This window comes from Morus notabilis, unplaced genomic scaffold (genome assembly GCF_000414095.1).
Source record: "Morus notabilis unplaced genomic scaffold, ASM41409v2 Scaffold1303, whole genome shotgun sequence".
NCBI lineage: Eukaryota > Viridiplantae > Streptophyta > Magnoliopsida > Rosales > Moraceae > Morus > Morus notabilis.
The window spans coordinates 267,250-290,898 of record NW_010365936.1 but is presented as its reverse complement, the minus strand read 5'-3'; the positions used below and the strand labels follow the sequence as shown (position 1 = coordinate 290,898).

General features: G+C 33.6%; 2 protein-coding genes across 2 annotated transcripts; both read right to left on the bottom strand.

Annotated features, from left to right (window-relative positions):
* Positions 1-2,334: 2,334 nt before the first annotated feature.
* LOC21402526 (WAT1-related protein At3g30340) lies at positions 2,335-19,833 on the bottom strand. The gene is made up of 10 exons (XM_010108807.2): positions 19,816-19,833; positions 19,132-19,185; positions 13,255-13,436; positions 12,989-13,051; positions 12,773-12,889; positions 11,984-12,383; positions 11,702-11,853; positions 11,277-11,431; positions 3,052-3,188; positions 2,335-2,901 (listed from the first exon to the last, which is right to left on the bottom strand). The coding sequence occupies exons 1-10, from the start codon at positions 19,831-19,833 to the stop codon at positions 2,335-2,337; spliced, it is 1,845 nt and encodes a 614-aa protein (XP_010107109.2).
* On the bottom strand, positions 19,651-22,855 carry LOC21402525 (probable inactive purple acid phosphatase 29). Its single transcript, XM_024172689.1, has 4 exons — positions 22,353-22,855; positions 21,356-21,750; positions 20,773-21,223; positions 19,651-19,989 (listed from the first exon to the last, which is right to left on the bottom strand). Exons 1-4 carry the CDS (start codon positions 22,717-22,719, stop codon positions 19,955-19,957), a joined length of 1,248 nt encoding a protein of 415 aa, XP_024028457.1. The 5' UTR covers positions 22,720-22,855; the 3' UTR covers positions 19,651-19,954.
* Positions 22,856-23,649: the final 794 nt, after the last annotated feature.

The window sequence follows — 23,649 nt, the reverse complement described above, 5'->3', positions numbered from 1 at the left end:
AATTTTGATGTTAAGAAAGTCAAAATTACGAAACCGTCACCACAATTTATGAAAAACTACAATGGCACGGAAACGACATTATAAAGAAACGACAATAATTAAAAAAACGAAAATAAAGTAAAAAAGAAAAATAATTTTAAAACCGATAAGATCGTAGAAACGGCAATGAACTAAAAACGACAATAAACTGAAAATCACCAATTTTCACGCATGAAAGCAAGGACCATTTGTGTTGATTACTCAAGTTTTATTATATTCACAACTGTTATTACTTGTTTGACTAATTTCCTTATATTATAATTATAAATTCCTAGAATCTTTCTTACATATCAATTTTCTTTCTCTCATTCCTTGCTCTCCTGATTCCTTTACTTTTCCTTACATTATTGTTTTTTTTAGTCATTCATTACAATCTCTTACGAGTTCATCAGTCTCTTCTTGTCATCTTTACTGGGAGTTTGAAAAGTTCTCATCCTTGAATTTCTCTTTAAAGTTATTGTACTGATAAATTTTGATGTCTTAGACCCATTTGCTATTTTCTCTTCGTTCTCTTTAATCTCCTTTTAAAATACGTTTATATAATTTTTCAAAATTTTCCTCAATTATGCTTATTAAAACAGTTTTTTATTTCACTCAAATTTTTTTTAAAACATAAAACGTTTCCTTTTAAATGCAGGTTTATAATTTTTTATAAAATAAATACTTTTAAAAAATTATCTCTAAATAAGATAAATATTAAGTTACTCTTAAACATCTGTATTGACTTTTGAAATTTAAAATAATTTATTTTAAAAATTACCTCTAATTAAGATACCTGTCTATATTCAGTTATTCTCATACATTTATATTGAATTTTAAAATTTTTAATAGCTGTTATACTTCTTTGTAGGGGTGTTCGTCGGTTCAAAACCATCGATTTTGGTCGGTTTGGTGGCCGAACCGACCGTGTCGATTTTTTAAAAGTTGGAAGCGAAACCGAACCGCACCTAACAGTTTTCGGTTCGGTTAACCGAAGTTCGGATTCAGTTCGGTTTTAGTCGGTTTTCAGTTTTGGTAATCAGGAAGGTTACCTCAGTTAACCATCAGGTTACCAGGATCTTTAGTTGCATTTTTTACCCACAAGTACGAAAAAATGTAAAACTTCTATTCAATGCAAAGTTACAAACACGTAATCACAATAAATGAATACAAAGCACAACATCAAAATTGATAATTGCACAAACACAAGTTTAAAAAACATCTAAATTGTCATAAGTAAAGAAATTAAGAAGTCCAAAGCATAATTAAAAAGTTCAACTTCTCATAAACCTCTTATTCCCCTCCATCTTCATCCGAATCCAAATCCATTATAAATTAATTTACCTAATACATGAAATGCCTAAAAAAGATATAATTAAAAATATATGTAGTATATACAATCATGATTAGTTTTACCTAAGACAACATAATAGCAATCTACAAAAGATTCAACCTCATCCATATATTGATTGCCTAAGAACCACGGGTTCATATTCTTCATCCTTCGCGTTCAACTAATTTTTCAAGCAAATAAGTGCTTCCACCATCCTAGGAGCCAATGAACTCCTAAAAGGATCAAGAATACGATGACCGGTAGAAAAAGCTGATTCAGATGCAACCGTCAAAATCAGAACTGCAAGCACATCTCTAGCAATTTGGGACAAGACTTTATACCTAGGAGTATTAACTTTCCACCAACCAAGGATGTCAAAACTGTCATCCACTAGCTCTTCACATTGCTCAGATAAATACTTATCCACATCATTCTTTAGCACATTTACACCATCCCTACTCATATTTTACTTTCTAAACATGGCCTCTATCTCATCATCAATAACCGGCATTGAGGTGGGTTCACAAGATGCCGTAATTGTTGAATGACTTGCATTACAACCAGAATAAGTTTCTACTGAGTGAGCTTACCTTGTATTTCTAAATCGAGGTTTGGCCAACTTTGATAATTGCGGTAGGGGGGGGGGGACGACAGGGAGCCAAAGGTGGAGGAGGAGCCCGATCATGATATTCCTTATACAATCTATGCAATGTGTCCTCAACCCCTTTTAACAACGTGTCAGATATCGAATCATCATAGATACACTTAAAGGCAAGAGCAAGATAATCCAACTTATATCTTGCATCAAAAACCAAGCCAAGAAACATCATGTGATTCATTTTCTCGACATTTCCCCAATACTTATCAAATTTCTTATTCATCATCGTTGCCATTTCATTTAACAGAGGATCATCACACTCCTCTAACTTAATCAACTCTCGTTTGATAGCACAAATATCTTTGAAATAGAAGTTTGAAGTGACTTAATATGAACCACTAAACTTTTTCGTCAAAGTGTAAAACTTTCCTAAGAACCTCAGAAAAACCCTAGCATTGTCCCAATCCGTCTCATTTGGTGGACCCTCCATCTTTTTGTCTTTTATAACTTCATCAAAGTAAGCACAATAGTTTTGATCCAAAAGCAACCTCTCAAAAACGGGGACAAACTTGAAAGAAGTCTCCAACATTAGGTAGGTAGAGTTCCACCTCGTCTTCACATCCAAACACAATAGGGCAATTGAGTTGATGTTTTCTTCCTTCATGCACTCCTTAAACTTCTTGAGGCGTTGAGGTGAGGACCTCACATACCTAACTGCATTGCGGATGCTTGCAATAGAATATGCTAAGTTCGTGAGCCCATAATTAACAATCAAGTTTAGAATGTGACAGACACACCGCATATGTATCGCCTGGCCATCTAAGACGAGAAAATTAGGAATATCTTTGACTTTTCTCTTTAACCTGTCCATAGCCACATCATACGATGCATTGTCCACTGTAACTGTGAACAATGCTGTTATGCCCCAATCATTAAGGCAAACCAAAATCTCCTGTACAAATGTTTCTCTTTTATGATTCGAAACTTAGATGAAATTAATGATCATATTCTGCATATTCCAATCTTCATGGATCCAATGTGCGGTCAAACACATGTAATTGATGTTCTGAATTGATGTCCAAGTATCAGTCATCAAACACACCCGTTGCTTTCCTAAAACCTTCTTTAACTTCTTCTTCTCCTCTAAAAACATTTGATAAACATCAATCGCAATTGTTATCCTTGAAATGTCAAACACTCTAGGATTCAAGTATGCCGAATAGTGCTTAAACCCTTTACCTTCCACGTGTCAGAACGGTAACTCATCCAATACGATATACTCCAAAACGACTCTCTTATAACCCTCATTGGACCAAGCTCTTAGTGTCATAGTACTAGTAGTAGTGTCCTCTTCATGTGCTCCGATCTTTCTATTAAATTGGATGGTCTTTTGTTTGTTTTCACTATCTGGATTCATCAAGCAACTTTCTATATGACTTTTCATTGTAGACGTGCCATTCTTTTTCGAATCAGCGGCATAAGTGACACCACAATGCTTGCAAGTAGCCCTCTTGGTTTTTTCATCCCTCGTGAAATGCTACCAAACCGGGCTTACTTGTTGGCCTTTCTTCCTTTTCTTAGTACATTTCCCTTCTTCCTCAGTTGTCTCTTGTGTTTCAGTAGTTTTGGTTTTTTTTTTACTAAACTGAGACTTTATCTCTTTTTATTTTTCCGATGAAGACATATATAAGAATTAAGCTAAAAGTTAAAAACTCACAAACAACATGCTTTCTTGTTGATGTTAATGATGAACTTTTATTATATCTATCTATTTGTATTAAGCTATAAGAATTAAACTTTGTTGCTGTGGCATAAATCCAAACACAAAACCAGAATTAGAACATGCTTGCAATGTAACGACAATAGAGTTCTAAATGTGCCATCTTAGATGGAACATAGATTAAACATAATTTTAATCTCTTAAAAAATAAAATTGTTGGCATTGGGTGCTGTGTTTACTCATTGAACACGAACAGAATCGAGAACCAAAATATAGGCAGCATAGTCAGAACCAAAGTTCAAATTTAATTGTTATTCCTCAAGTAAGAAGCATTACCAAAAACATGATTGTACAAAATAACTTGGTTCTGTGATCTATCAAAGCTGAGAAGGCACAACAATTACCAGAACAAGGATTGTATTCTATATCAACTCCACAATATGTTTCTGAAAACACATGCAAATTTAGTCATTGTGAAACAGAGAAAAAAGAAGAAATGAATATATAAGCATGATAATTCATGAGTTCACAAAAGAATCACCTCCCTACAGCTTTGCCAAAATTGCTGCTGATCTTCAGTGCTTCGCTTTCTTAGGTTGCTTTCTCCTGGCTTTCCTAGACAAATTGCTCGCAACACCTGCTGATTCTTCTAAAAGCTGTGGCATATATATATAATATATCAAACACAACAGCATATAGAAATCCAATCGACCAAGCTTGATGCAAATAGAAAGTGGAGAAACAAAAGCCAAACCTCGGCGAAGCTTGGCGGAGGTGGACGTGTGAGCCTGAGGAGGACTGAGGAGATCGGCGGAGTGGTGGCTAGCGGCTAGGGCTTTTTTCACCGTGAGAGTTAGAGCGGTAGAGAGAAAACCAAGAAACCATAGTGGAGCCGGAGGCCGGAGGCGGACGTGCGACCGAGGACGACTGAGGAGAGAGGCGGCGGCTAGGGCTTCCGTGAGGGTGGGTGAGAGTGAGAGAGGTGAGGCGTAAGGGTGGGTCGTGGGTGTCTGGGTGAAAGAGGCAGAGACTGAGAGAAATCAGAAATGAAATGAGTGTTTGTGTTTTGTGACTTGTAAAAATGACATTATAGAGGGCAAAACGATAACATAAACTTAAAAAAACAAAACAAAACAAAATGAAAACATTAAAAAAAAAAACTCACCTCGGTCGGTTTAGTTTTTAACCGACACTCTACACGCAAAACTGAAACCGAACTGACTTTTCAGGCAGTCAGTCGGTTAATCAAACCGATTGTGTTCGGTTCCATGTGGCACCGTTGATTTCGGTTTTGAGCGGTCAGTTTCGGTCGGTTTCAGTTTTACGATTTTTTTGTACAGTCCTACTTCTTTGTACAACTAAGTGTATTTATACCACTTATCCCTTCCATTCACAGTACTACATACTTTCTCCTCCCACAAAATTTATGGAAAACAAAATGAGCCTACGATTCTCTCTTTCATAGATGAGGAGAAAATAGCTCATTGAATCCTTGAAAATCTATTTATGATGATGATAGTCTTTCACTCACCCTAATAGGAAGGTTCTTTCTTGAAAACATTACAATAAAACCTATCTTCAAAACCTCCTTATCAAAATTTGGTTCATCCACAATAAATTCTAAATTACTTTTCTTGATGATAACATGTTTTCTGTCTGTTTTGACAGTGAAAGAGACAGAATAAGAATTATTGTATGTCAGCCATGGCATTTGAAAATCTCTATAGGTTTTTCAACTTATAAGTCTAAAGATCTTAACTACGTTCCTTCTGAATTCAACTTTACAATCTACCAACTACTCTAAATGTTGCTAATTGATCAATCATAGGTAAAACTTTAGGTCCTTTAAGAATTGTGGATGACAAATGGTACACAGAATTCTGGATAAAACGCGCAATGAAGATTTTATGAACTTCTGTTACTATTGTAGTCTTGTTAATCACACTCACTAATCATGTTCTGCTGCAATGAAATTATAAAAAAAAATAAGTCAATCTCTGTTTTGATTACGGTACCGATCTCAAAGATATCAAACCTCGTTTCTCTAACTCCATGAATCATAACCATTTTGACTTCTGTGATTCTACTCATACCATCCTTAATTCACGTCTATTTCAAATTGCTATCCATAACATCAAAAAGTAAAATCTCCAATTGGATTCTAACCTTCCTTCAAGTGAGCAAATAAAAACTTTGGACAAGGGCAAAGATATTTTGGTAGAACTATCTCCTTCTCCTCCTCTTGTTTATAAACAAAATGCACATGATTTTGTCCGAATGAAACCCGGATTTCCAACTGTGTACGACAAAAAACCAACGACGTTTCATCTGATTCCACATTATCCCAAACCAGATTTTTATTATGACCAAGAAAAATTGAAAGAGATGAGACATGGAAGTTTGCATAGAAGGTCTAAACAACCTTCCTTTACTTTCCCTATGACAACCCGCAACTCCACTTAATATGATATTTTTCGCTTTGTGCTTGAGTCCGCATGGTTTTGCTTTTGAGAATCACCCCAAAAGGCCACATAACATTTAGAGATGGTGTTCTTCCTTATAAACTATCACCTATATTTATCCTCAAGCGATATGAGACTATACAACTTATCCTTTCTTGGCCCTTTTGCCTCAAGAGATTGATGACTGTCACAATCGCCCCTCCTTTTGGGGTCCAACATCCTTATTAGCCACACTTCCGGCTCAATACAAGCTCTGATACTACTTGTAACGACCCACACCTCTACTTGACATGATATTATCCGCTTTGAGCCTGAGTCTGTACAATTTTGCCTTTAGGCTTCACCCCAAAAACTTCATACCATTGTACAGTGGAGTCTCCTTATAGACCATCACATATATTCATCCCCATGCAATGTGAGATTGTACAACTTACATTTTCTTAATCCTTTTGCCTTAAGGAATTAATGATGATTACATCATACCTTAACTGAGCAGTAATCAACTTAGTTGAATACACCATTCTAACGCCTCAGAGTTTGTGTCAACCTAATCACTACACTGTTTTACAGGAATTTTTTTTCTTTATCAAGATAAGACAATCTTTCTTACTCTCTTTTTAATATTGATTATGATTTCTGTATTTTTTATTTATAATATTTGATTATGATTTCTATATTTTTTATATATAATATTTTATTTTTGAGGTTCAATTCATTGTCTCCAACAACTTTTTGATCTTTTTGATATTAAATATGCCTTTTTTTTTTCTTTCAGGCACTTAGATAATCTTTTGTGTTATTCTTTAACATCATATAATTTATTCCCGCTTGTTCTTTCAATAGAAAAAAAACATTATACAGTTAGATTTACTTTCACCATCCATTCTATCTATTTTTAGATACTTGCTACTAAAAAAAATGATTTCAATAAAGAGTACGAACGTCACCAAGGGAGAAACGACATCGACATTTCAATGAAAATTACAACATTGATTGGCCCGAAATTAAACTGAAACAGAAAAAGGACTATAAACCCTGAACGCATCAATGTAGAAACCACATAAACCAAACAACTTAGAAGCCGACATTAACTTCAAGAAACTTTAGCCAAATTGAAACAAAACTTCCCACAAAAACAATAGTGTCACTTTAAACATCATCACGAAGAACTTCCAAGAAAAAAGAAAAATCAAAATCACGAAACGACATTGTCATACGAATCGAGGCAATAGTAAATACAATAATAGCAGTTTAAATTGACAACCACATAATAAAAAAATAACAATGAACTGACAGCCATGATAACCTAAAAAATATTAAATGAGGAAGCTACAATAGCATGTGAAAAAAAAGACATGAAGTGGAAAAGAACACCTTAAAAAATGAAAATATAGGATTTTAAACAACATAAACTGGAAAACGACAAGTGAAGAAAAATGACAATAATATCAAGAAAACGACAGCAATTGTTCACAAGTCATAGCAGCATGAGATAGAAAACGAAAATGATACAATAAGTATAAAAAAGAGGAGAACCTCATTCTCCACATTAAGAATACGAGAGTAATCATAACAATCTTAAAACACAACATCAAACATGAAAACAATTATAACTTCAAAAAACGACATTGAATGGAAACGACAACAACCAAGAAGATGACAATAACATTAATGTAGAACACCTTCAACTGGTATAAATCCAGTTGAATAAAAACAAACATCAACTGGTAAAAGTGATGGGACCCGAACCTGACAACAATGGCCTTTCAAAACGATATTACATGGTAAAGGAAAAAACGACAACAATCTAAACCATATATGTTGTCGTTCACGGTAATAGGATTTTCAATTAAAGATTCTAAAGTCTTTTTTTTTTTTTTTTTTACTTGGAAAGGAAAAGAGATTTTTTATTTTGGGTCAAAATTTTGAAAAAGTGGAGTCATTCGGAATTGAAAAACGACATAGATGCCGCTCAACCTTGGCCTTTTTATATTAAACACAAATATTGGTTGCAGTTTTGTAATTTCCTCAATCAACTTAAAACAATAATAGAAAATAAGAACAATGAATATATTCGAAAAAGTTGGAATTAGAAAAAATCAAAAGGTGGCATCAAGAAATTCTATTTTGATCATTAAAAAATGTTTTTGCACAATTTGGAAAAACCTTTACAAATGTTTTTCACATTAGTTTAATATTTTCAGCATTGAAAAACTATTAACATATCTTTCAAAAAAATAAGAATATATGAAAATATATCCTTTGAAAAGATATGTTCAGTAAATGCCTAGTTTGTGTTCAATTAAAAAAAGATATTCCCTCGTTAAGAGTTCAATAATCACATAAAATTATTGATCGAAAATTGATTAGCTCAATTAATCAACGATCGATTTATCAATCATTTATTAAGATCAATCAATAATCTATCAAAAATAATCAACGATTTATCAAAGTCAATTTTTTAATGGACAAGTCACAGGTTTTTCCCCTAAACTTTAGCCCTCCGAACTTTAATTTGTAATATTTGTTCATCCCGAACTTTAGAATTCTTTTAAATTTCCCTCTTCTGTTAAATCTTAGACAGAAATTGTCACGTGATGGAAATTTTGAGGGTATTATTGTAAATGCACTAATAAACACGGTATACAAGTACGAACCTCAAAGAATCCCCCAAATAGAGAGAGAGACCCATCGTCGTTTGTTGTTTCCTAGAGAGAGAACATTTTTTTCGGATGAAGATCAAGGTTAGAGAAATATCTATCTTTGATGGGCATTAAGCTTCATCCATGGCTAATTCTCTCACGCCCTTCACTTTCCTGAATCTTTACAGACTATCACCGGACTTCACATCCTCCTCATCTTCCTTCACACCCTTTTATAGCTTATAGCTTTCGCTCCTTCTCCTCCTCTCGTCTCTGTTTGGTTCATGAGAAAATCTCCGTATGCTCTCCTGAATCATTAAAATTTGTATTAATTTTTAACCTTTTGTATTCTTTTCATTCGAATAAACCAAACTTTTTTGCCTTTTTGTTTTTTTTCCTCTTTGGCTCTGTTTTGTTGGGTTTGAAAAGGCGGAAAAGAGAGAGAAAAAAAGGGATAAAGTTTCAACGGAAAATTTGAATTTCTTTTGAATGGGGAATTGCCGGGAAAACGTGGTCAGTTGAGACAATCAAGGTAGTTTCTCTATTATATTCCACAATTTCATCTTGGTAATCAATCAGACTAAGAATGGAAAAAAAAAAAAAGTAGAATTAAGAATTGAAGAATGAAGAACTGAGTTCTTTTTTTTTTTTTTTTTTTTTGTTGTTGTTGTAGATATGGCATCGGTGTTTCTTTACCATGTGGTGGGGGATTTAACAGTGGGGAAGCCAGAGATGGTGGCTGCAATGAACCATCATCCTTTGTTTCGTTGATTCAAGTTTTGTTATAGTAAAAAGTTCTCATAAATAATCACATTTAACATTTAATTTTTTTATTATAATTAAAAATTTTCACATAAAATTACATCTCAACTCAAATTTTAAATTCGAATTAACGAAACGAACGAGACTATACTTAAGTCGGTCAATTAAAGGAGAAAGTTAGCAAGAACGCTCACAACTTTAATTGCATAATACACTAATTAAAGGGGCAATTTCGTAATATCACATCCGTTACCCCTAAATCTTGCTGCGAATTAGCGCTATCTGTCCATTTCCGTTTAAGGTTGAACAGAAAGGGAAAATTTGAAAAAGCTCTGAAGTTTAAGTAATTTATCCTTTTTTAATTTAACAAAATTAATGATATTTATTAAAAGTAGACTTTAAAAACGGTATCTAAGACAATTTTTTTCATTTTTAAACTATAGTAAATAGGACAAGAAAACCTTATTAAAACGTTTAGTGTGTGTTTAGAATCGTTTTTTAAAACAGTTTTTACGTATTTCAAGAAGTAAAAAATGAAAATGAAAATAAAATGACGTTTGTTTAATAAATATTTTGAAAACGAAAACGAAAATAGTGAGAATGATTTTTGTGAAAGAATTAGAAAACAGTTGAAAGTTATTTTCATTTTGTAATACTTATCAACAATATTATAATATATTAATTAATAAACATTATTTCACTTTTTTATAATACTCAAAATAAAAAACCAACCAAATACAATTTCACAATCGGTCACAGAATGATTTTCAAAACAAATTCATTTTTACTTTTTATTGAAAACAAAATCATTTTAAAACCAATTCCAAACGCACTAAAAACCTAAAAACGTGTGATTCCCATTATTTTGATTGTTTGCAGCTAGAAGAATCAAATCTTTTCAAGTCGTTTGTAGCTAAGCTTTCACTTTTCGTCTTGTTGCTTCAAGGATATTCACCACAACATAAGTTTCAAATAAAACGTTGTATAATTTCTCATAACCCGGGACAATTTATTTTGTACCTAAAAACCTAAAATAAATGGGGCGTAATTATAATTCATCCCTCTTGATTCCAACCACACATGACAAATTTTGAGGAACGCTACAAAAATTTCAGCTTCCAATTCATGCCACTAATCTTGTGGCATGCCACTTAGTTTTCTCCGAAATAATAATCGGTGTTGTTTTTCAATTCCGGAATACGGCTCCGCATGACACGAAGATAAGGAGAAATTCCTATTCATTTTACTAGTTCGAATCATAACTCAAGTTGTTTGTTATAGTATTTTTTCTCATAAAAATTTATATTTAACTTTTTCTATTACAGTATTTTTTCATATAAATTCACTTTTTAATTCAAATTCTCAACTGAAATAAGCGAAATAAATGACGCCTTTACTTTTCTCAATTAAATTTAACAGTAGAGTCCTACCACTTAGAATTTACGACAGCTTTTTTGTCCTCTTGTGCAATGTGAAATGCGATGCTGTGCGGAGTCCGTATAGCGGAGCTCTTTGTCATATCATATAAATGTATTGAAGCAAAACATTCAAAAATAAACTCTTAATGAAACTTGCATAGGTCATGGTCGAACCATAACAATGCCTTTTTATGTTCCTCTATCTGTCTCTCAATGGATCAATGCCTTACATTTAGTTGGATTAACTGACTAAAAAGGTCAGTCCCTAACAAGTACACACCTAAGATGCTAGGAAATTAATCTACTAAAATTTGTTCACGAGCCTCTCGATTCGATTGTGACGCGTATGACTTGTGAATTACAATCTTCTCCTTCTTCAGTTGTTTGGCTCTGCTTCACAAGACATTCCTTTGCCTCTTTGTTCTTACCCCACAAAAGAGTGTACATCCCAATTATCACCAAGGCAGATCCTAGCAAACTGGTCATCAATGGCAAAAGTTAAAAGCAGACTAAAGTGAATCAGCTGATTAATCAATAAAGATATATTGTATTTTAGTTAGCAGATAAAAGATTTACTATGCAGATATGAGATTTGCTTAGTAAATGACATTTACTATATGTTGTTAGTAAATATAAGATTTATCAACATCGTCTAACTTTTTTCAACTTTTAGGCCTCTCTAAAAATAGGTCATTTTCCCTTCTGATCTTTCAATAAGCATCAAAAGACAATGATTTAAGGACTAAACCTGCCAAGGTAGACTTGTTCATGAAAGATGGAGAAGTCGAAAATCGCCACGAAGATCTGTGTGAAGGGGGTGAATGCTGATGTGAAGACTGGACCCTTGTGTTTGACACACCATGACATCCCTACGTAGCACAAGGCTGATCCCACCATTCCCTGTGTCCAAAAAAAAAAAAAAAATCAAGTTTCTTGATGTGGAAATTAAGTAATAGCCATATGCAAAATCTGAAGTTGAACAAGTATGAATGATAATCAAAATTGAAGACACAAAATCATCAATACTCACCGCATACACGACACTGATGATCTCCAACTTTCCCTTCAGAATCCACATGGAAAGGTTCCTTTCGAGGATCAAACTCAAAATGGCCGACTGAATGGCTCCGAAAAAGGAGATGATGGCAGTGCTTGAATACTGGAATGGGAATGATTTGCCAATCCTTGCTTGCATGAGAAACCATGAGGACCACATGAGGCAGCCTGCAGTCAGGAGTACCGCGCCAAGGGCCCAATTCTTTGGCTTTTGAGGCGAGTTCGCATTAACGATGTTTCCTACGGCTTGTGAGTGTGGATGAGTTAGCTGTGTTCCTCTGTAGAATGTCAGTATCAAGGCTCCAAGGATGCATATTAGAGTGCCTAAGATCTTTGCTCTCCCACTTTTGCTTTCCAGGTTCAGTTTTTCTAGACTGGAAAGAATATTAATGCCATGGTTAGGTTAGCTTGATAAAAATAAAGGCTTAGTTCCATTTTTAGTCTACGAACTATAGCCAAATCTCATTTGAATCCATGACTTTAAAACATCTCAAAATGAGTCTTCTAGCTACTAAATTATTCAAAATTAGTCATTCTGTTGTTGAAATCTCGACAGAAAAAGGCACGTTTTCTTCTTAATAGTCATGGCCCTAATATGTAAAAAATTACAAAATCAACTCCCAATAAGCGCACGATGATTCACATGTATCCTTAACGTCAAGTTTTTTTTTTTTGTTTTTTTTACGTTGAGTTTTTAAGAGTCAAATGGATGGAAGAACTATTGATCATAATGCACTAAAATATAGAATGTATTGTAATTTACCCTAATGGTAATGCCAGTATGAATGTGAAAACGGGCACCATGTTGAGGAATGCGCAGGAAAAAGTAGCAGATGTGTTTTCAAGTCCAAGAAGGAACAAGAATTGTGTGAGCGTTACCCTGCAAAAGAAAAAAAAAAAAAAGCATAGAGTTCTTAGTTAAAACTACTAAAAAAGGGGTTAAAAAAGACTCATCAAAATTAAGGTGTCACAAACTAACCCCACTAAAGCACTGAAGAAAAGGTAACACAGCAGCCGAGATGTAATCTCAGTTCCGCTTTTCCTGCAAAAAGAAAATCAACTACTTTGAGTCCCTTAACATCACAATTGAACTTAAAACGAAGGTAACAGAATGTTGTATTGTTGTTTTAGTTCAAAATCTTGCTCCAGCTTTCGCCTCCTGAAAGAAAATTTCTAGCTCCGCCACTGAATACAAGCTACAAGTGCAACTCTCTTTTAAAGAATATCAGGTTAAGCATGTTTTACCTTTCCCAGAAGCAGGCAATTGGTGTCAAGAAAATAGCAGAAATAGCCTGCCGATACGTAACGATGATCAAATAATTCAACCCTTGATCAAGCGTCTTCTTGAGAAGCAAATTCACAATCGCAAAGGCGAAATTTACGGCCAGCATAGTGGCAACAAGCTTCCATTCTGAAGAACAACTCATCTCTTCTCTGTGTTTTATATCTTTTATAGTTTGTTATTAGAGTAACCGAATAGACAATGAATTTTGAACTTAAGTAGGCCTACTATATAGGCATTCCAGACCAGGAACACACCGGATTGAACATGGAATCACGTCAATGCTTTCACCAATCAAACAATTAATTCACCTCCATTTTGCTTTCTTTTCTTGGAACTTTTCAGTGGGAGGACAGTGAAGAATCCTTTTCGAATTAGCTCACATTAATGCATCAGTATTACGTGTCACACAAAGAACATTCCAAAAATTTAGATTTTTATATCATATTCAAGGACGTGACGGCGCTAAAACATGTAAAAATTAGTGCAATATGTCATTTACTATTCGTAACAGTAATATTAAAAAGATGTAAAATCGGAATCTTATTGTTATACCTTTTAAAATTATTATTATATAAAATAAATGTCATATTACACCTCTCGAAGTCTTTATCTAATATTTCTTTCAACTCTATTGGCCACACTTAAAACTCTATTATTGGAAATGAAACAACTTCGATGAGGCAAATAGCATATTTAGAAAGTGGTAGGAGATTTTATTGTGGCATCTCTTTCCTCTAAATACGGTATCTTATACTTCTTTTTTGTAAAACCATGCATTATTCATAAGAACAATGTGTCAAATCCCACAAAGAAAAGAAATAAGCAAATGCAAAAAGAATGTCTCATAGCAAGGTCATTTTCTTGAATCTGCACTATTAAACTATTGAAGAATATATAACTTAGTTGAATGTCTGCCTGCTCTTTGCTTAAACACGACTCTTGGAGAGTGATATCTTTTTACGTGTAGTCACAATCCCAAAGAAATTTCCGTGTCTTCAGCCTTGACTCATTGAGTATGTGGAGCCTAATTATTTGCCTTGACGTAAAATTTTATTAAGGGTATTATGAAGTTTTCACACTAAATTTAGTTGGCCTAGATTTATTTATATTGAAGGGCACCATTTCTAAGATTAAGTGAAGGGTTATAGGGAAAAATAAAAATAAAAACCACTATGAGTTTGAGAACTATGCGATTTCTCTTGTAATATTTTTATTCATCATTAGTATTATTTACGTCTTATGTGTGTTTTTATTTGGATTCATTCTTTTTCTTATGATTTTTATTGCTCTTAGCAATAAAAAAAAAAAAAAAATGGTTTTCAGTCACGTCGGGCTGCTACCTCACCCGACACAAACTGGTGGGGCGTGTGGCAGCCAACAGGTTGGAATAAGAGGCCTCTAGTGATAAAGGATTAGGACATCTAAAAATTCTCATAAATTTTTCCAGTGTTCTTAGTTCTGTACGCTAGCATTTATTTCATCACTTAGCAGTGCCACTTTCTGATTACAACTATCATCTCTTGTCCACTTGCTTTTTGCTTCATTCTGCAACTATAAACAAACATGCATGTCACTGTTTTATATTCGGAAAAAAAAAAAATTAAAAGGAGTGGTCAGTATTATACAAAGACAGTCATTAACCTATTGGAACAGTACTGACCCTGAAGTTGATATGAATATGATATGAGGATAGTATGAATGAATAGCTCGGGATATTAGTTGAAGAAATAACTTTTTGTGCCCTTTGTGGCAATATGGTGCAAATAGGTCACTATCTTCTCTAAAATATTCTCATTTTGGAACCACACAAAAATTACTGTTTGATTACAATCCTACCACGACTACATTAGCCTCCACCTTGACTTTGGCAATCGAATACAATTCTAATTTTGTAAAGTAACAAATTAAGCGTATACGTTCCTCCAAATATTGATAGTTTAATGTTTTTTTTTTTTTTGGAGTTTCTCTAGTACGACTGGAAAAAAATAAATTATTAATAGTTCTCAACTTTTTAGCCGTCAGAAATTAAGGGTGCCAATTTGTGTTGCCGTATTGACCTGCTCAGTTGACACAGTAAGACCTGATACAAACACGACTCATTTATTACTCGTGTCGAAATACAAAACTCAAACACGACCTGTATTTTGGCGGGTTGACATTTAATAATAGTGTCGTGTCAACTTATTTCTAATGACCCGTTTATTAACATCTTTTTAAAATGAGTGATAATAAGGTCGTGTCAACATGTTTCTCAACATAGGTAACAAACGGGTTGTAATTGTGTTGTGTATTTGTGTTACCTAAATATGACATGTTTAATAAACGGGTTACGGCGGGTCAACTGTGGGTTGGTGGGTCAACCTGAAAACGGCACGCTATTTAATCGTGGTTCATGGGTTCGACTTGATTTTGACCTAAACCTATTTATGATAAACTCAAACCCGCTAACTTCGTGCGGGTTTCGAATCGTGTCGTCGTGTCGCTACTCGGATTGTCAGCCCTATCATAAATTGTCTGTTATGCATATTTTTTTAAATATAATGTGATTTTGAGAAGGTCTCTTTTTCCTTCAGTTTAAGTCAACAAAATCCTTCTCTAAAACTTCATCAAGGCTATTTTTACATCGTTGAAGCTATGTATGACTGACTGGGTCCTCAATGTCATTTTCGAAAGCCAACAATAAAGTAAAGAGTCTCTTGGGCACTTGCTATGGGGTTTGTTTATGGAACAGAAAATTACATCAAACTTAGTACTAAAAATTACACTGTTCGCAAAAACAATCTCAAACTCTTTTTTATTTTTTGGCAAAGTTATTATGGTGATTTGACTTTGTCATGGTAAGTTTTAAATTATTGTTGATGACAACAACAGCAGCAGCAATATCAACAATGACAATAATAGTGATAATAATACAATCCATAACCAAAAAACCAGATTGGCACCGGGAGAAAGTGAGAAAAAAAAAAGATAAATGTTTCATTAAATTAATAATAGTCTCGTCATTTTTAGACTGAGTTTGACCTCTGTGTGTTTTTATTTATATCCTCTTTCATGTTTCTCAAACGATATCATGTCATGCCAATAGTTGTGTCACTTAAAATAATTAATGTTACCTAATATTATTTAAGGATACTCAAAAGGGACATTAGAGCTGAATCTCTTGTTTAAGTTAGCAAACATGTTTTACATCAAAATAAAATTTTACAAGCTTTTTATGCAAAAAAAAAAAAAAACAGGAAATTTCTTTAGTATTTTTTTTAGAGCATCGGTGTTCCTTATCAGTCGTCGGATTTGTATTATTTTTTCAATCTGATTTGATTTTCAATCAGATTTAATACAGATCTAACGGCTGATAAATAAGGAACACCGGTGTTCCCAAGAGAACATATAAAAGAAAGTCTAAAAACAAGAAAAAAAAGTTAGTGCTTTGCATTGACAAGTAAGGAAACTCGCTCACATTTTTCTACGCAATACGCATCTTTCGTGGATACTAAAACCTATGTGGCCATCAAACATGGAACTTAATGCTTCAACACACAGTTCTTACACGTTCTCCTTAATCAGGCAACAAGCTCTGCTTCTTTCTTCTGTGGTTTTTTCCTCAATGGCCGAAAAAGGAAAAAATAAAAGAAAATGTATACGAGGACTTGTATAACGGCACTTATAACATTTAACACACATAACTTTGATAAAATGAGTGAAAATATTATGTATATATAATATATATATACACATACATATATATTTGGTGCTTGTTGTTATTGAGTTGGAAACTGGTAAAATGGATGAGAAAACGAACAATATAGGTTTTGTCTCACATTGGTTAAATTGTATGAATTATAAACCTATTTAGTCCACAAAAAAATAATAATAAGTTGAAGCGTGTACTTTAAAGAGTTGTCCTTTCAATTTATACCGCTTCATATTTGTGCTTCGGATGCCCATTTAGTAAACGAGTTTACTGTCAACAATGTATTTACTAAAATTACAAACAATGTAAATAATAATAATTTTTAGTGCTCTGAGATGTAGTATTGTAAATAATGTATTTAGTGCTGTGAGATATTTATTTAGTGCTCTGAGATGTAGTCGCTGGAGAGGAAACTAGCACAATCTACGGCCTTTTTTTTTTTTAACCTGGAAAATAACTGACATCTCCAAAATTATGTAATTAATTTTTTTCTTAAAATTAGTTTAAATTACAAGATTTCTTTTGCATCCAAAATGATTAAATAGAAAATGTTTTTTTTTTATAGTTACATTACATTTTACGTTTTCTTGTCTTAGAGCAAAACTTTACTTTTTAACTGGACGTAACTCATCAAATTATTAATTAATTAAAATCTTGCGTAAAAAAAAAAAAAAAAAAAAAAAACCAAAAAGAATGTAAAGTTTTTATTTGTTAGTTCCCTAAAGTTTTAATCTTAACAACTTTTATCACAATCTCAATCATCATAGTTCTAAACTGATTATGATTTTTATTGTTTTATTATTGTTTAAACAATTTTTATTATAAATTTAAGAAATTGTAAATAAAAACATTGTTCCAACTGTCAAAAGAAAATAATCCTCTAACTTCTATAAATGTGTTCCCTAAAAAAAATATAACAATTAATGGCGTCTTTGTAATGATTAGGAGTTGAACTTTCAAAACAATGGCAATTGATCTGTAATTTAAATGTAAAAGAGAAGGCTTTCATTTAAGTTGAACAGGGTGAATATGATTAAAAAAAAAAAAAAGAAAAAGAGTATCTTGCACTTTTGCCTCCTGAATTTGCAAGATTTTAACAACTTTCCTCATAAAATTATAATTTTGTTAAATTACCCTTCCAACTTACAAAACAGTTACAATGTGTCATACCTAATTAATTTTGCTCTGATTTTTTGTCAGATTTACAGGATTGCGAGTTAGAATTGAGAGATTGATAGAATTTGGTAACAAAACATGGATTAAGGCTAGAAAACGAGAAACTTGGAGTAAATTATGATCGATAAATTCAACTAAATTAGTGAAAATGGAAGAAATACAAAGAAAGATAGGTAGTTTTTCAAGAGAACCACTGCATTCCACAGAGTTAGGCTCTGAAGCTCATTGATCACAAATGATTAATACCCTCTCACTTGCTCTCAGCGAGTGGCGGAGCTAACATTCTACCTCAGTGGGGCCGTATACTGAATTTTTTATAATAAATAATAAAGAAATATGTATCACGATATTTATAATAACTACCAAATACATATATGAGAATAAATATTAAAAAGTATAAGGTTGAGTGAGGACATGTATACAAATATTAAATTTTAGTGGGGATAAAATAAAAATGTCATAGGATTTTAGAGATAAAAATATAAAATTAAGAAGGGAGAAAGAGGAAAATAGGTCAAGACTTGAGATGAATTAAAATTAATAGGCCAATAATTTACATAAGTTAATAAATAGGCCAAATTACTGTTTTCGTCCATAACTTGTCAGGTTATGAACCATAACTTGACAAGTTATTCACAGTTTTTATCCATAACTTGTCTGGCTATGAACCATAACTTGACAAATTTGTCTATAACTTATCTGATTATGAACCATAACTTGATAAGTTATGGCCTATTAATTTTTATAACTAAAAATTGACCTATATACTTTCTTAAACTTTTCATATTGGCCTATTTTCTACTATTTCTCAATTAAGAAAGTGAACAATGAATAGCTCCGCGCCTGCTCTCAGCTCACGTTTTAATCCCCACTCTCTAACAATCCTAACCGAATTTCCCCAAACTTCTAGACCTTCTTGCTGACATCACCCCAAATCCCAATCATCAGGAAACACCCCTGCCAGCTCAACATTCCCTTCTCGAACTGCCTGGTCCGAAACCAGCTCCAACCCCGACCCGCAAGCCTATTCCATTTCCACCTCTGCCAAACCCTACTTCTGGTGCTGCTCAACACTGTTCTTGCCTTTTCTTTCTCCTTGCATAAGTGAACCTCAGTGGAGGCCTATTAGAGATTTGTGTTAAACAGTTTAGAATGTTGAAAATTTTCACGGAACGTAATTTTTAAATACTAATTTAACACAATTATTATTAAAATGAACGTAATTTTTAAATACTAATTTAACACAATTATTATTAAAATGAGACATATTGTAATTATTTTGTAAGTTGGAGGATACATTACTAAAATTAGAAGTTCAAAGAGTAAGTTACCGACAAGTTCAGAAGGTAAATGTACAAATAACCCTAAAAAACTCTTGTCAAATATGAGGCGGAGAGACTGGCAACTAAACAAGCGGCTGTTTTAGAGTTTATGGATAGGAAATAGCACATTTCTGATTATAGTAATTTCATGTTACAAGATCGCCATATCTGATAAAAGTATAATAAGAATTTATGCACCATCTCTAAAATATTGAACTACTCCTCAACAAAAATAAAATAATATAAAATAAAAATATTGAACTAACAATGAATAATGAAATACACCCAGAATGCACAAGTGAAGACCAACGGTGCTAGCATATGATCATTACGTATATTGTTGATTCCATCGTAATACCAATTTTTTGTTTTATCGCTTTTATGAAAACTAAAAATACGTGTACAAAGTTGAGCCTCAAGATAGAGTTTATTCAACAAAATCCATGTCTACATCCAACCTAAAGCCATAACTCAAGCACTAGGGATCTGCTTCTTTCTTCTGTTACCTGTTTCATGAAATACCAAACAAGTAAATTAGAAGAGACAAATGAGAGAATATAAAAGCTACAAATAAATATTAATATTTGAAATAAGGCCTCGCGAAGCTAAGAAATTAAGGCCCAGTTCGTTTCGCTAGTTCGAATCACAAATCAAGTTTTTACTAAAATATTTTCTCTCACAAAAAGTCACGTTTAACTTTTTCTGCTACAGTATTTTCTCTCGCATTAATTCACTTTATAATTCAAGTTCTCAACTAGAACATGCGAAACGAACGGGGCCTAAGTACTCATAAGTTGCACAACATCTAATCATCATCACAACGAGTTAAGAGATTCAACATTTACGTTTTCTCCTTGTCATTTATCAAGGAGTAACATGATAAATGCAACGGGACTAGACAAGGCTGTGTTCCCTCTATGGAGATTGAACTTAGGTATATGAAGTTACCGCCATGAGAAGGTAAAATCAGGCTAGCTAGCTGGCTTTGATCAATACATGCGAGGTACGAACATGAAGACTGAGTTCTTGTATTGATAGGAGAGAGAGAGAAAAAAAAGGATTACATGCTAATGAACATGGGGAAAAAAATGTAAACTTTAAGTATTACAGGTTTACATATGAAACAACAAAAGGACTGAGAGGAAAATTTTTAAGTAGTCACCCTCTGCTAATTTTATGCTTTCTGAATAATAAAAAGAGCCCTGAATACGCCTAGGTAGCATCTTCTGATAACAAAATACCATACTGCTAAAACTTCATAAATCTATGGAACTTCAGAGATGCCTTACCAGAAGAATGCTTGATCCAGAGGAACTGGCTGTCGATGGCGTTGAGGTGCTTATCATCAAGGCGTTTCCACGTTTTGATCGACTTCACGCCTCCCCAACCACCCTTGTCCAGTTTCTCCAATGTTGCTACCACCACCCTGGCTCTCCTTGCCCACCCAGCCTTCCCATAAGCATGATATCCGAACCCCCCAGCATAACATAGATGTATACCGGTTAGCTTACCACAAAAGTCATTCAGATGATCATGGCCTGTGAAAACTGCCTTCACATCCCCAGCTTCAACCATGGTTGTGAAGAATCCTGAGTTCACAGATGCAGAGCTAATGCCTTCCTGCTTGACACCCGTAAAGTTTGACGAGTCAAAACTAGCAAATTCAGGCAATGGGATGTGAAAGTATGCAAGCCCCGGTGCGTGTCCTTTTTGAGCTAGTGGCTTGTTCCTATATGCTCTCTGCAGGATAACGCGGAAAATAACTTATAAACAGATTGTAACCAAGGCTAGCTTATAGAAATCAAGCTTATAAACAAATGAAATTCGATAATTCAATTGAACCAAAAAGACTTAACGAAGTAAGAGAAGGACCCTAAGTTTTCTAGAAGTACGTTGGAACCAGAATTGTTGAGAGGCTTTGATCCAACCATATCCCAGGATGGATGGGACCGTGGAATAATCCCCACTATCAAGGAAGTAGAGATTGAGCACCGATTTGTTCTCGAAACTAGAGCCCGCGACACCACCAACCTCAAGATTGTAGTTCCCATAACCATCAATAAATTCAACATCTGAAGGGTTGAGTTGAGACAAAGTATTCTTTAAACCAACTATGTGCTTCATTACCCCACCCCTTGAGAGGGCGGATTCCTGGTCATGGTTCCCCAAAACTGCTGTCCATGGGATGTTGGACGAGATCGCCGGTGCAAATGCAGCATTCAAAGACTTAGCAGCATCCGTGGTGTCCGCTGCGAATATATTATCCCCTGTTTACAATAGCTCCCTATATAAGCTCAAGAGACAGTGAAATGTGCTAAAAAATTGTATTTAATGTGAACTGACCAATTGGGCAAGAATTAAAATATATGACAGAGCTACAACAAAGTTAATCTCAGCAAAACCAACTACCAAAAAAAACGAGCTAAATATTAAGGATATAAGATACTTATTTATTTGTACGATTATTACATTTAATTTGTAATTAGTCAAACTGCTCATTTCATGATTTCAGGTGATTTGATTGTTTTAAGAAACTAACTACTTCATTGTATCTAGACACTAGTTTTTGCCTTCAGAGTTTGTATATATATGTGATTAATGTTAATGAAAGGTTCATGCCCCAATTTCCCAAACTTCTTCTAATTATCTTGCCAAAATCTTGGGCTTTAATAGCGAATGTAAAGTAACAAGTTCTAAGATAAATCCAACTACAGAATGAAAATTTCAAGCACATACATTTCTCTTTCCCAAAAATCACACTAACAATCAACAAACACACACCAAAAACATGAACAACAAGATAAATCAAAAACAACAAAAACTTTTTAGAAAAAGGGTAAGCTTGAAAAAGGAAGAAGAACAAGATTACCGGTGAAAACGATGAGATGGGGTTTCTCAGCAAGGATCATTCGGTGGATAAAAGCCGAAGTGTTGAGATCAGAACAGCCCTTGACTTGACTCGGAAGAACATCCAAGCAAGGAGTGGACTTTCCATCAGCAAAGTGCATGTCAGCCACTTGAAGAATCTTGAACTCTCCATTTGACCCAAAGGACAGCTTCTTTTGATGTTTTTCTTGACGTTTCTCGCCCAACACACAGATCGGAAGCAGAGACAGCAAAACTATCAACGACAACAAAAACCCAACTTTAGAATTCAAAATTATTGGTCTTTTCTTCTTCTTCTTCTTCGTATCAAAATTCTCAGAAATGGAACAAGACTTAAGAGGTAACGTCATTAAGCCTTTGTTTTGGCTCTGCTTTGTGTCGTTTCTTTCTTTCTTCTACTAGACTCCTACTACCACTTCCTTATCTGTATATATTTGTGAACCACCGACCAGGGATTGCACCAAAAACGTTTCTTTCTAGAGAGGGAAGAAGAGTAGAAAACGCGTAAATAGAATAACATAAAGGTGCTTTATTTTTAGTTTTTATTTTTATTTTTATTTTTATTTTTTGACAAATCAAACGAATATGTCACGGTCTCATCTTATTTTCATAGTCATAGCTGTCTGGATTTTACTTTCGTGTCATTAATAACAACAAAAATATCTCTCCTTTTATTTATTATTGTTTGCTAATAAAACGATTTTAATATTTGTTTCTAGAGTATATACCTAGTGATATACGTGAACTTTGACAAGAAGTGTTGTGCATGCTCGTCCAAGCTTTATTTTATTTTATTTTTTATATAAATAGCACGTGACGTGGAAATTTATGGACAAAGTAAAGTAAAATACCAGTTATTTTTCCATATTTTGGAATTCCTCTGTTATAAACCGTACAGTATTTTCTAAGATAAATTCGTTCCTTAGATATGTCAATCTTTATCTTGAACATGTGAGCAACCAAAACGAGCAAAACACAATAATATATGTATTCACGGACAGGAAAGAGTACACAGACATTAATTAACTTTTTTTGGTTTTTTTGCGTTTTTGTTTTTTGCTTTATTTTCTTTTCTCAAATGTCAGAAGTATATGATCGTATTCGGAACATGTTACCAAACATTTTTAAGGAAAAAAAAAAAAACTTATAACTGGTGGTTTTACCGATTCTTAGTTTACTTGTACATTGCTTAGGAACTTAGGATTTTAATTACCAAGGGAAAAGTCAAAGAAATCATAAGAGCATTAAATAAAGACTTGTTTAAAGCAAAATTCAAATTT